General features: G+C 40.8%; 1 protein-coding gene across 1 annotated transcript; it reads right to left on the bottom strand.

Moving 5' to 3' along the window:
• Positions 788-3,431, bottom strand: LOC109228245 (endoglucanase 8-like). Its single transcript, XM_019393403.1, has 7 exons — positions 2,965-3,431; positions 2,385-2,792; positions 2,106-2,198; positions 1,850-2,017; positions 1,606-1,714; positions 1,364-1,521; positions 788-1,270 (listed from the first exon to the last, which is right to left on the bottom strand). The coding sequence occupies exons 1-7, from the start codon at positions 3,187-3,189 to the stop codon at positions 947-949; spliced, it is 1,485 nt and encodes a 494-aa protein (XP_019248948.1). The 5' UTR covers positions 3,190-3,431; the 3' UTR covers positions 788-946.

Raw genomic sequence — 15,535 nt, 5'->3', positions numbered from 1 at the left:
AGATTAATATGGTCAATTTTATGTTAATTAATGCTAAAATATAAATTCGTTAATATGTATGAAAATAACTAAAAAAAACCAATTAAAGTGTACCGATTGGAGTAGTAACCGAGTTGCCTAGAAAACTTTTTACAATGTAGTGGACACAAATTACATTTAAAATAAATAAACAAACTATTTTCAAGTGATTGTTCTCATTAGTTAGAAAAATATAAAAAATCATTAAAATACAGTTTTCGGCTTGAATAAGGTCTTTAAATTACTCCATTGTTCCTACCTCTTAGGATAGTTAGTATTTTATTCTTATTTGTATAGAATTCTTGTGCGGATGTTCTATTATTATGATCTAATATTTATTTTTGCCTCAAAATTTTGCTTATTTCGGTGCCTCATATATGTTGCCTTGTTTTGTCGCAATAATAATAATAAGAAAGAAAGAAAGAAAGAAAGAAAGAAAGAAGAAGAAGTAAGTCATATCTAATAGTAATATATATGGGTTACATATATGCTAAAGAAATAGACAAATAGTGATGGGACAAACATAGAAACGGTCAAGTAAGAATAGCTTTATGCAATAGGAATTAATTATTGTACGTTTCTTCAAATTTTGCCATTGTATATCCTTCAGTAAATCAGGTGCACGTATATGAGGTCAGTAAGTTACAAAAATCTTACATTCCAACAGAGTTGAGAAAACAAAGACACAAAGCTATACAAATTTCAATCAGGAGTTGATCTTTAATTCCTTGTACTACAAAAACACACAAGTGATGAAATACAAAAATCAAGAGTAAAAGATCTTTGTACTGAAGATTATCAGCCAATCCTTAATTCTAAGTTGTAACCTTTCTTTCTCCCTGAAATTCCAAATGAATACAATTTAGGCGAAAGAAGATTCAATGATCTACTACAAATTAAAGTTAGTTATTTTCACAAGTATTGAGGACTAGGGATGTGCTTTAAAATAAGCCAAGAGGCCAACAAGTGGTGCATTTACATACGTAGCTGGTTCTGACTGGGAAGAACTAAGTCTAGAATCAGCAAAATAATCTTTGATATCAGGTCCTCCAACTACTGCCCCTAAATGCAAGTTGGGATTTGGGTTTTCACTTAGGAAATATGGTGTCCCTTCTTTACATCCTATCTTCTCTGGATATTGATCAATAGATGGCAATGAAGCCCCTCTATGGTGTATTCTTTGAGGAAATTTTGCTCCAAATCCAACCATGTATGACATGTTCACTGGATTTCTCCCAAGAATATAATTCACCTGCAGCCATTATATATATACCTCCACCAGTTTAATTTCATTCGATACATTTTCAGTGTCATTGTAATATGTAACACACAGTATATACAATACCTGGCTTCTTGCAAAACGTATTAGCATCTTTTGAGTTACATCAATGTTGCCACAGCGAATTATCCTGGTTTTCATGTAGCGCGCATAGGTAAGAAGTAGAAACGACAGAGCTGTTGGATTTTGCATATTACAAATCCCCGCTTTGTACACGAGTCCACCTGCATAAAATTGAGGATGACAACAATTATATGCGCAACATTCACAATTGTATTTTTTTGCTTTTTAAGGGGAAATAACTATACCTGGAGTGTATCTAACTGTACTGGTAGGAGATTCAGGTAATACACTGCAGACGAATGTATCAGCGTAAGGAAGGAAGGGGTTTGCATTTGAAGGGTTATCGAGAACAAACTGCAATAATATCCAGAAATGTGAAAGATATCAAATTGAATCAAAGACCAAGAAAATTACTCTAGTAATTATGTGTGCAGAATAAATAAGAGCCTAATTTGGTGGAATATGTAACTAGTGAATAAATTAATTAACCTTGGAGATAAGCACATTGATACCAGCATGCTTGGCATCCCATCCAAATTCTGATAATCCACTTTCGATGTCCGATTTGAAGTTTATTATGTTTAGCTTAACGTAGTTCCAATACATAGGTTTCCTTGTAGCTTTGAGCAGCCAGGCTGCAGCCCAAAGCAATTCATCCTGTTCAATTTTTTCATCCTTGTTAGGACTAAGAACTTGTTGAATTAATGTCAATACCATTTGAAGATTATCAAGCCTTCATACTTACATTGTATCCGTTGTAGTTACAGTAGAATGGGCACACCCAAGGTCCTATGCTGTCATTGTAAGATCCCCTGTATTTATCCGCAAATTCAAAAACCTGAAACCCGCGCAAAAATAATAGAATTATTATCACCTCAACTATTTGATAGTCATACGGAAATTGCAACACTCTATATATAGTTATCCTATATATTAATTAATACACCTTCTGGTTCCAAATATAAGTCGTTCTGGCAAATTAAATTTGTTTCAAAATTTTTGATGGTAAGCAACATAATGTTACCTGGATGGCTCTGTTAACAAGCAATTTGGAATATGCGGGATCAGAAGGCTTAAACACCACGGATGCAGCAGCAAGAGCAGCAGCAATCTCAGCAGAAACTTCAGAACCAGGAGCTTGTGCAGTAACTGCAAAAGTAGTACGCGGCGTGTCCATATCTTCAGGCCTTTCCCAGCAGTTATGATCAGCCTCGGCGTTACCTACTTGTGCAAATACTACGTTGGGAATGTTTGTAGCCTTTAAGAAATAGTCCGTGGACCACTTGATTGCCTCCATGGCGTGTTGTAAGTCTGATCCCATTGTATTTTTGAACTGCTCCACACTCCAAGCTAACATGGTCGTAGTAAAAGCCATTGGAAAATGGAACTTGATATTGTCACCAGCATCATAGTAGCCACCTACCAAATCCACCTGAAATTTTTTCTTGTTTCTTTATATCGTTGTATGTAGTTCTCCAATATATAAATTTTGTTTATAAAACTTAAAAATTCTATGTATGAATGTGCGGTCAAAATTAAGAAGTTTGACTATTGGAATCTAAATTGCATCAGACAAATTGGGACCGAGTATTATGTATACTTACACCCTTGTCAGCTCCATCGTGAAGAGCAGAATCTTTTCTCCAAGTCATACGCTGGTTAGGGGGTAATTTGCCAGACCTTTGTCCCTCGAAGAAGAGAATGCTCTTTGTTAAGGCATCAGCGTAATTAGGATTATTAGGAACCTTTGCCGCCACCGTTGCTGTCAAGCAGACAAATGATGCTATTATTCTCAGCACTTGGCAAGGAGTTTTTCTGCAACCAATCATATTTCTTAATGGTCTTGTTCTAGGTACGACGTTTATTGTTTATTTGCCGGAGAATTTATTTTGACAATATATATATGTACTTTTCCCCAGTGCACATCTTCAGTACCTAGAATATTGCTTTTCCATGAAGATAGGAAAAGCAAGCCTTGAGAGTTCATATTCATTATATTCTTCCGGGGTAAAGTTAAAATAATCATCTCTGATTGAAGTCATCTGGGGATGGCACAACATGTTCAGCAAATTGAGACTACAACTTTTTGACCCCCTTAATTAATACGTACTGTATTATTCACATCTGCATCATATTGTACGTTTGCAAAACCTTTTATTACTGCTGCTAGCTATGCAACTCACGCATCCTTCCTTCTTCACGCCCATTTTGTTTGGCAAACAGATTTGGATTTTTTACGTTATGGCGAATCTATCTAAAGTATTACGGAAGTATGAAGTTTCTATTTTTGTATGTGCATGCATACTGTGGGCGGGAAGTTTTGGTAGCAACTTGTCATATTAGTATTAATTAGGTCATGAAAAGAATATCACAAAACACCTGCAGTTTAAAGTAATACCATTTACCACAATTGGATCTGATTGCTCGTTATGCTCGTATACGTACATCAGTCTTACATATTTAAACGTACTCCCTCCGTTTCAAATTAGACGAGTCAGTTTGACTCGGCACAGAGATTAAGAAAAAAAAATATTTTTGAAACTTATGGTCGTAAAAGTATAAGGATAAAAGCTTTGTGGGGTCATGATATTTGTGTGGTTATAAAAGTTTCTCGTTAAGGATAAAATGGATAAAATAAAGAGTTTAAAATTAAATTATTTCTTAATATAAAAATATTTTATTTTATTTGGAACGGAGTAAAAAGAAAGTACCACATCTAAGGGAATGAAAAGGATTGCATTGATAGTTAAAAATTGTTTTGAAAAAATGGCACAAGGTTTGATTAGATTATACGATTCGGAAAGAGATTTGTTTCTTGGAAATTGTAGCCGAAAGCTGAAAGAGATGTAAAACCCAAATATAATAGCCGGCTGCCTCGTTAATTTTCAGAACAAGTTAATTATTGGTTGACCTTCAAGTTCCTTTCTGTCTAAGCAGCTTTCGTCTTTCCCCAATCACACCAATTGGAGCAAGTCAAAAGAACAAGCGTATTAGGCCTTCTTCATTACTCTTGAGTCTTAACTACCAATTCTAGCACACACAATAACTCTCGCATTCACTTTTGAGTCAGGATTTTGACTTTATAAAAATTTAAATTCTGGGGATAGTGTCATGAGGCATTTTAATTTTTGCACATTTTGTGAAATTTTTAGTATAAATACAGATTTTTGACTTAAACTATTGTCACGATCCGGAATTCCCACCTTCGGGACCGTAATAATGGCGCCTAACATTTTACTTGCTAGGCAAACCAACGTTAGAGTAATTCTTTTACAAATTTTAAACTCTTTGAACAATTTAACCAATTAAACAGAAATGAAGGCCAAAATAAAGTAAGAAATAGCATAATAATCCAATCTCTAGTACAATCCGGATCTGGAGTCACAAGTACACGAGCTTCTAGAGTTTCTACAAATAGGGTTTGAAATAAGTACAACTATCTCGAATGAGATGAACAGTAAATAAGGAAAGAGGAAGGGGACTTCAAGGTCTGCTGACGATAGCAAATCTACCTCGAGTCTCCAAATGCTAATCCGAGCTGAATGCACCTCACATACAGCTGGGACCAGTACCAAAATCTGCACAAGAAGTGCAGAGTGTAGTATGAGTACAACCGACCCAATACTCCGTAAGGGTCGAGCCTATCCTCGATGAGGTAGTGACGAGGCTATGACAGGACACCCACGTTGTTAAACCTGTACAGACAAAAATACATGTACAACATAACAACAATTAAGGTTTTAACATGTACTATTGGGAGGGGACATGCAAAAAGGGGTACAAGATACGATAGCTACAACAGGGAATGACAACATGAAACAGTCAATAAACCTTCAGCCAATAAAACGGATAAACATAATGAATAAAAACTGCACGGCATCACTCTTCGTGCTTTTACTCTCAATCTCTCCATAAAATGATAAATACGTCACGACATCATCCTTCATGCTTTTACTCTCAATTACATCATGAAACAATCAATACGGCACGACATCACTCTTCGTGCTTTAACTCTCTTCCTCACTGTGTATTAATCAATAATTGCAACAACAATCGGCACGACATTACCTATCGTGCTTTAACACTCTCCCTTACTGTGTAACAATGAACATATAACAATTGGGAGATAGAATAAACAAGAATAAATCTTACGTCAATAATGGTTCCACAATACCAACCTCAACTTCAAAAACAATACTCATTATCACAAATAGCCCATAAATACGGAAAGAACGTTCAATTTAGTAACAAACTAGTCTAAGCATGGATATCACAATCAAGAAAGAAATAAATTACAAGAAATAAGTCACACCCGCATGCTTTAACCCAACAACAACGCATAAGTACTTGTCACCTCACATATATGTTGTACCCAATACCTAAACATGTCGCAAATAGGCAAACAAGTCCTAATCCCTCAAGTCAAGGTTAACCACGACACTTACTTCGCTCCAAAAATTGACTCGAAGCTCAACCACGCATTTGCCCTTAGAACAAGCCCCCAAACCAACCAAATCTAGCAAATTATCAACCAAACGATTCAAAATAAGCCATAGGAACTACCCCCGAATAAAAAAGGTTCAATTTAGATCATTATTGAAAAAGTCAACAAAAGTCAACTCCCGGGCCTGCTTGGTCCAAACCCGAAATTCGGACCAAACCCCGATTACGCATTCAACCCCGAGCCTGGTTATGTAATTTATTTCGAAATCCGACCTCAATTTGAGGTCTATATTCCAATTTTACAAAAATCCCTAATTCTACCCAAATCCCCAATTTCTACCATGAAAATCCTAGATTATGTTGAAATCTTATGAAATGTAATAGGTAATTGAAATAAAGTAGGTTAAAATCACTTACCAACGAATTGAGGAAGAAGAGCTCTTGGAAATATCGCCTCTAGGGTTTCTAGGTTTGAAAATTTGAAAGAATGAGAAAAATCCCGTCTGCTTTTGACCAGACCCAGATGTCGCACTTGCGACCTGGGGTTCGCAATTGCGAACCCCGCAAGATGCGACATTTCCTTTGCAAATGCGAAGTCCCCACATTTCTGCTATCATCTCATTTGCGATGATTTGTTCAAAAATGCAAACTGCACCCTACCGCAAATGCAACCCAATTGATCGCAAATGCGAACAAGCTTTCCCCAAGTCCCCATCGCAGATGCGAACAATTTGTTCACAAATGCGGACCTGACTCATTCGCAATTGCGGCAGAGTACTCGTAATTGCGAGAAACCAATCCCTAGCCCATGCTCGCAAATGCGATGATTCCTTCGCAAATTCGAGGCTCGCATTTGCAAGCCAGACTTCGCAATTGCAAAGTCTGCAGCAGACACCAGAAGCATAAAGGCTTCATTTATAATTCTAAGTCCAAAATCCTTCCTTAGCCTATATGAAACTCACCCGAGCCCTCGGGGCTCCAAACCAAACATGCACACGAGTCCAAAAACCCCATACGAACTCGCTCGCGCGACCAAAACATCGAAATAACACCTTGAGCTACGAATCAGACACCAAATAAAATGAAACTTTCAATGAAACTTAAGAACTTCTATTTTAACAAACGGACATCTGAATCACATCAAATTACTTTTGTTTTGCACCAAATTTTGCAGACAAGTCATAAATATGATAACAGGCCTATACCAATTTCCGAAACCAAAATATGGACTCGGTAGCAATAAAGTCAAACATTGGTCAAATTTATAAAGTCTTCAAACTTTTAAACTTCAAATTTTCAACAAAATGGGATAACTCGAGCTAGGGACCGCGCACATAAATCGAGGAAGGCAGAAAGGAGCTATTTGTGGTTTTGAAATACAAAATTAAGGTTTAAAACTCTAGATGACCTATCGGGTGATCACATTCTCTACCTCTAAAACAACCGTTCATCCTCGAACGGACTCAGTAAAGTACCTAGACTGGTGAAAAAGGTGTGGATATCTACTTTGTATGTATGACTCGGACTCCCAAGTGGTTGCGTCGACCGACTGACCTCTCCACTGCACTCGAACTGAAGGAGAACTCTTAGACCTCAACTGTCGAACCTCCCGAGCTAGAATAGCCACCGGATCCTCCTCTTAAGTCAAATCCTTGTCCAACTGGACTAAACTGAAATCTAACACATAGGACGGATCGTTGTGCTACTTCCTAAGCATGGACACATGGAACACCGGATGAACTTCTGAGAAATTAGGTGTCAATGCGAGCTTGTAGGCCACCTCAACCACTCTCTCAAGAATCTCAAAAGGTCCGATATACCTATGGATCAACTTGACCTTCTTTTCGAACCTCATCACACCCTTCATGGGTGAAACCCGGAACAATACCCTCTCTCCGACCATGAATACAACATCACAAACCCTATGGTCAGCCTAACTCTTTTGCCTAGACTGAGCTGTGCGAAGTCGATCCTGAATAATCTTGACCTTATCCAAGGCATCTTGTACCAAACCTATACCCAACAAACGAGCCTCCCCCGACTCGAACCATCCAACTAGCGAACGACACCGCCTCCCGTATAATGCCTCATAGGGAGCCATCTTCATGCTCGACTGGTAGCTGTTGTTGTAGGCAAACTCCGCAAGTGGCAAGAACTGATCCCAAGAACCTCTGAAATCTATAACACAAGCGCAAAGCATATCCTCCAATATCTAAATAGTGCGCTCTGACTGCCTGTTTGTCTGGGGATGAAATATTGTGCTCAACTCAACCTACGTGCCTAACTCACATTTTACTGCCCTCCAGAAGTGAGAGATGAACTGCGTACCTCTATCAGAAATGATAGACACAGGCACACCGTGAAGACGGACGATCTCGCGGATGTAAATCTCAGCCAGCCGCTTTGAAGAATAGGTAACTTCCATAGGATTGAATTGCACTGACTTGGTCAGCCTGTCCACAATAACCCATACCGCGTCGAACTTCCTCTAAGTCCGTAGGAGTCCTACAAAAAAATCCATAGTGATACGCTCCCACTTCCACTCAAGAATATCCAACTTCTGAAACAAACCACCAGGTCTCTGATGCTCATACTTTACGTGCTGACAATTTAGACACCGAGCTATATATGCAACCATGTCCTTCTTTATCCTTCTCCACCAATAATGCTGCTGCAAGTCCTGATACATCTTGGCGGCACCTGGATGAATAGAATACCGAGAACTGTAGGCCTCCTCAAGAATCAACTCACAAAGTCCATGTACATTGGGCATACAAATACGACCCTGCATCCTCAACCATCATATTCAATAGTAACCTGCTTGTTGTGTCTCTAAGGACAAGCAAATGAGGGTCATCATACTGCCGCTCTCTGATGCGCTCATACAAGGAAGATCGAGCGACCGTGCAAGCTAGAGCATGAATGGGCTTTGAAACATCTAACCTCACAAACTGATTGGCCAAGGCCTAAACATCTGATGCAAGCGGTCTCTCACTGACTGGAATATACGCAAGGCTACCCATACTCACTGCCTTTCTACTCAAGGCATCGGCCACCAAATTGGCCTTCCCGGGATGATACAAGATGGTGATATCATAGTCTTTCAATAGCTCCAACCACCTCCTCTGCCTCAAATTGAGATCCTTTTGTTTGAACAAATATAGTAGACTCCCATGATCCCTGAATACCTCACACGACACAATGTAAAGATAGTGCCTCCAAATCTTCAACGCAGGAATAATGGCTGCCAAATCTAAGTCATGAATAGGGTAATTCTTCTCATGAACCTTCAACTGCCGTGATGCATATGCAATCACCCTGCCATCCTGCATCAATACTGCACCAATCCCAATAGGAGATGCATCATAATACACCGTGTAAGATCCTGAACCTGTGGGCAACACCAACATTAGCGCCGTAGTTAAAGCAGTCTTGAGCTTCTGAAAGCACGCCTCACACTCGTCTGACCATCTGAACGGGGCACCCTTTTGGGTCAACTTGGTCAATGGGGCTGCTATGAATGAAAACCCCTCCAGGAACCAGTGGTAATAACCCGCCAAACTCAGGAAACTCCGGATCTCTATAGCTGAAGTGGGTCTAGGCTAGTTCTGAACTGCCTCAATCATTTTAGGATCCACCTATATGCCCTCTGCCAATACGACTTGCCCCAAGAAGGCCACTGGGTCCAACTAAAACTCGCACTTTGAAAACTTGGCATATAAATGGCTATCTCTCAGAGTCTGAAGTACAATCAGAAGATGTTGCTCATGCTCCTCTCGACTGCGAGAGTAGATCAAGATATCATCAATAAACACAATCACAAAGGAATCTAGATAGGGCTTGAACACTTGGTTCATCAAATCCATGAATACTGTTGGGGCATTTGTCAGCCCAAAGGACACTACTAGAAACTGATAATGCTTATACCGAGTCCGAAAAGCTATATTAGGGACATCGGATGCCCTAATCCTCAATTGATGGTAGATAAACCTCAAATAAATCTTCAAAAACACCCTGGAACCCAGAAGTTGATCAAATAAATCATCAATCCTCGGCAATGGATACTTGTTCTTAAGGTGACTTTGTTCAACTGTCGATAATCTATGCACATCCTCATCGATCCATCTTTCTTCTTCACGAACAATACAAGCGCACCCTAGGGCAAGACACTAGGTCTAATGAAGCCCTTATCAAGCAAATCTTGCAACTGCTCCTTCAATTCGTTCAACTCTGGTGGGGCCATACAGTATGGCGGAATAGAAATGGGCAGAGTGCACGGAGCCAAATCAATACATAAGTCAATATATCGGTTGGGTGGCATCCCTGGTAGATCTGCAGGAAACACCTCTGGAAACTCACGAGCAACTAATACTGAATCCATGGACGGAACCTCCGCACTGGAATCGCGGACATAAGCCAAATAAGCTAGATACCCCTTCTCAACCATACGTCGAGCCTTCACATAAGAGATAACCCTACTGGTAGAGTAGCCAGGAGTCCCCCTCCACTCTAATCGAGGCAACCCCGGCAAGGCTAAGGTCACCGTCTTGGCGTGATAATCAAATATAGCATGATAAGGTGACAACCAATCCATACCCAAGATGACATCAAAATCTACCATATCGAGAAGTAGGAGATCTACGCTAGTCTCGAGACTCCTAATGGTAACCACTCACGAACAATAGACACGATCTACAATAATAGAATCTCTCACAGGTGTGGACACATACACAGGAGCACTCAAAGAATTACGAGGCACAACCAGATATGAAGCAAAATAGGATGACACGTAGGAGTAAGTAGAGCCCGGATCAAATAGAACTGAAGCATCTCTATGGCAAACTGGAACAATACTTGTAATAACTGCGTCAGATGACTCGGCATCAGGCCTATCTAGGAAAGTATAAAATCGGGGCGGGGCCCCTCCACTCTAAACTACATCTCTAGGACGGCCCCTAGCTGACTGGCATCCACCTCTAATGGCCTGACCTCCACCTCTAGATGCATGACCCCTATCTTTAGCTGGCTGAGCGGATGGTGAAGCAATCGGTACCAAGACCATGGCACGAGAACCCTGCTACTGTGAGCTGCCCGGTGCCCAAGGGCAAAATCTAGCTATGTGCCTCGGATCACCATAAATATAACAAGACCTCGACTGTTGTGGCTGCTGACTCTGAAACTGACCCTATCGGCCTGAGTAATCACCCTGAAAACTCTAGAGCAGAGGTGCACTAATAGGAGCTGGTGGTGCACTGTAGGCTAGCTGGTCGGGATGAGACATATAAGGGCTGCGACCACCTGAAGCACTGTGAGATGCCTGGAGCGCTGAGTGAAATAGCCTGGAGGATGGCCTCTACCAAAAGTACCCCTGTCTCCAGAAGAGGCACCACTGAACCCACCGAAATGACGAGGCCTTTTATCAGACCCCTGCCCTCTATCTTGTTCAAGAACCATCTCAATCCATCTAGCAACATTAGCAGCCATCTGAAAGGAAATATCACCCCCGGTCTCTTTGGCCATCTGTAGCCTGATAGGGTGAGTGATTCCATCAATAAACCTCCTCCTATCTCTCTCTCTCTCTCTCTCTCTCTCTCTCTCTCTCTCTCTCAGTAAGAAGCAATAAAAGAGCATGACGGGCTAGATCCATAAAACGGGTCTCATAATGATTAACAGTTATACTGCTCTGCTGGAGACGCTCAAACTGCCTGCGGTAATCCTCTCTCAGTGTGATAGGAAGGAACTTCTCTAGAAATAGCTAAGAGAACTGGTCCTAAGTAAGAGCAGGCGACCCATGTGGTCTGGTCGATACATAATCCTTCCACCACCTCTTGGAAGAACCCGTCATATGAAATATAGCAAAATCGACCCCATTGGTCTCAACTATCCCCATGTTCCGTAGCACCTCATAGCAGCGGTCAAGATAGTCTTATGGGTTCTCAGAAGGTGCACCACTGAAGTGAACTGGGAAGAGCTTTGTAAACTTGTCCAACCTCAATAAGCCCTCAGAAGATATGGTGGGCCTATCACCGGCCTGTGCCGCAACAATCAGCTGAACTACCCCAGCTAGCGGGGCTACTGGTGTCTGATATTGGGGAGCCATCTGCTCCGAAGTGTGAGTAGCGGGAGTCCGTGCTCCTCCGCCAGCCTGAGAAACGGCTAGTGCCACAAGAAATGTGCCAGCCCGGGCCACACTCTTCATAAGGCCCACCAAACGGACTAGAGCAACCTAAAGCATTGGGTGGTGATGAACTTATCTGGCACCTGAGCTGGTCTAACAGGTACAGTCTGAGCTGGAGCCTCCTCATCAAAATCCACCTGAGGCTCCACTGTTGATGCTGCTGCTTGAGCTTTAGGCTGAGATCTGCCTCGACCTCGGCCTCTGGCGCGACCTCGGCCTCGTCCTCTTCCCCTAGTAGGAGATGCCACTAGGGGTCCGGCTGCAATCTAGCTGAAGATGCAGTACGTGTTCTCACCATCTGCGAGAGAACAAGAGTTCAATTAAAATCGCACGATAGAGAAGAATAGAACTGAAATTTTTTCCTAAACTCCATAGTCTCTGGAAGATAAGTATAGACGTCTCCGTACCGATCCTCCAGAATCTACTAAGCCTGCTCATGACTCGTGAGACCTAGGCAACCTAGTGCTCTGATACCAACTTGTCACGGCCTGGAATTCCCACCTTCGGGACCGTGATGGCGCCTAACATTTCACTTGTTAGGCAAGCCAACGTTAGAGTAATGTTTTTACAAACACTTTCAACATTTAACTAATTAAACAAAAATGAAGTCCAAAATAAGATACGAAATAGCATAATAATCAAAACTCTAGTACAACCCGGATATGGAGTCACAAGTACACGAGCTTCTAGAGTTTCTACAAATAGGGTTTGAAATAAGTACAACTGTCTCAAATGAGATGAACAGCAAATAAGGAAAGAGGAAGGGGATTTCAAGGTCTACGGACGCCAGCAGATCTACCTCGAGTCTCCAAATGCTAATCCGAGATGAATGCACCTCACGTACAGCTGGGACCAGTACCAAAATTGGCGTAAGAAGTCTAGAGTGTAGTATGAGTACAACCAACTCATTGTACTCCGTAAGTGTCGAGCCTAACCTCGACGAGGTAGTGACAAGGCTATGACATGACACCCACGTAATTAAACCTATACAGATGAAAATATACATACAACATAACAACAATTAAAGATTTAACATGTACTGTTAGGAAGGGACATGCAAAAAGGGGTACAAGATACAATAGCTACAATAGGGAATGGCAACATGGCACAGTCAATAAACGTTCAGCCAATAAAACGGATAAAAATAATGAATAAAAATTGCACGGCATTACCCTTCGTGCTTTTACTCCCAACCTCACCATGAAACAGTAATAATAGCACGACAGCACTGTTCGTGCTTTTACTCTCAATCTCTCATTAAAATGATAAATATGACACGAAATCACCCTTCGTGCTTTTACTCTCAATTTCATCATGAAACAATCAATACGGCACGACATCACCCTTCGTGGTTTAACTCTCTTCCTCACTATGTATTAATCAATAATTGCAACAACAATCGGCATGGTGTCACCCTTAGTGCTTTAACACTCTACCTTACCATGTAACAATGAACATATAACAATTGGGAGATAGAATAAACAAGAATAAATCTTACGTACTCGTCAGAAACAATAAGTGCGGAAAGAACATTCAATTTAGTAACAAACTAGTCTAAGCATGGATATCATAATCAAGAAACAAGTCCCACCAGCATGCTTTAACCCAACAAAAATGCATTAGTACTCGTCACCTCACATATACGTTGTGCCCAATACCTAAACATGTAGTAATAGGAAAACAAGTCCTAATCCCTCAAGTCAAGGTTAACCACGACACTTACCTCGCTCCAAAATCGACTCAAAGCTCAACCACAAATTTGCCATTCGAACAAGCCCCCGAACCAACCAAATCTAGCAAATTATCAACCAAGCGATTCAAAATAAGCCTTAGGAACTACCCCTGAATGAAAAAGGTTCAATTTAGATAATAACTGAAAAAGTCAATAAAAGTCAACTCCCGGGCCCGCTTGGTCCAAACCCGAAATTCAGACCAAAACCCGATTACCCTTTCACCCCCGAGCCCGGTTATGTAATTTGTTTTGAAATCCGACCTTAATTTGAGGTCTATATTCAAATTTTACAAGAATCTCTAATTCTACCAAAATCCTCGATTTCTACCATGAAAATCCTAGATTTTAGGTTGAAATCTTATGTAATGGAATGGGTAATTGAAAGAAAGTAGGTTAGAATCACTTACCAACGAATAGGGGAAGTAGAGCTCTTGGAAAATTGCCTCTAGCGTTTCTAGGTTGAAAGAATGAGAGAAATCCCGTCTAACTCAGCTTTTGACCAGGCGCAGATGTCGCACTTGCGACATGGGGTTCGCTATTGCGAACCTCACAAATGCGAAGTCCCCACATTTCTGCTATCATCACATTTGCGATGATTTGATCGCAAATGCGAACTAGGCCCTACCGTAAATGCGATCCGATTGATCGCAAATGCGAACAAGCTTTCCCCTAGTCCCCATCGCAAATGCGAACAGTTTGTTCGCAAATGCGGACCTGACTTTTTCGCAATTGTGGGAGAGTACTCGCAATTGCGAGAAACCAATCCCCCAGCCCACGTTCGCAAATGCGATGATTTCTTACAAAATGCAAGGCTCGCATTTGCGAGCCAGACCTTGCAATTGCAAAGTCTGCAGCTGACACTAGAAGCACAAAGGCTTCAGCTATGATTTTAAGTCCAAAATCCTTCCGTAGCCTATCCGAAACTCACCCGAGCTCTCGAGGCTCCAAACCAAACATGCACACAAGTCCAAATCTCATACGAACTCGCTCGCGGGACCAAAACACCAAAATAATACCTTGAACTACGAATCGGACACTAAATCAAATGAAACTTTTAATGAAACTTAAGAATTTCTATTTTAACAAACAGACGTCCGAATCACGTCAAATCACTTTCGTTTTGCACCAAATTTTGCAGACAAGTCATAAATATGATAACGGGGCTATACCAAGTTCCGAAACCAAAATACGGACCCGGTAACAATAAAGTCAAACATTGGTCAAATTTATAAAGTCTTTAAACTTTTTAATTTCAAATTTTCAACAAAATGCGATAACTCGTGCTAGGGACCTCCGAATTCGATTTCGGGCATATACCTAGGTCCCAAATCACGATACGGACCCACCGGGACCGTAAAATACGGATCGGATCCTTTTGCTCAAAACGTTGGCCGAAGTCGACTCCAATGGATTTTTAAGGCATAATTTTATATTTTTATCAATTTTTAACATAAAAGCCTTCCGAAAAAAGACTCGGACCGCGTAAGCAAATCAAGGAAGGTAGAAAGGAGCTATTTGATGTTTCGAAACACAAAATTAAGGCTTAAAACTCTATATGGCCTATCGGGTCATTACAACTATTTGGTTCGGCAAATGCGAAGCTAATCTTCTAGCTCCGCACACGAACTTATTGATTATGGTAGTTTTTGTTAGGTTGCCGTACTTGTCCTGAATCTTCATATCTCTGACTATGGATCGTTTAGCGTACAGAAAATATGTACTAATTTAATATTTGACTTCTTCGTGACTGCTTCATTTTCATTTGCCATACGGCGTTTAAGTAATGCATTAATTCTTCAGTACCCATATTAGAGTTAGTTAA

The sequence above is a fragment of the Nicotiana attenuata genome, chromosome 6, assembly GCF_001879085.1.
Source record: "Nicotiana attenuata strain UT chromosome 6, NIATTr2, whole genome shotgun sequence".
NCBI lineage: Eukaryota > Viridiplantae > Streptophyta > Magnoliopsida > Solanales > Solanaceae > Nicotiana > Nicotiana attenuata.
This window is presented reverse-complemented; position numbering and strand designations above follow the sequence as displayed.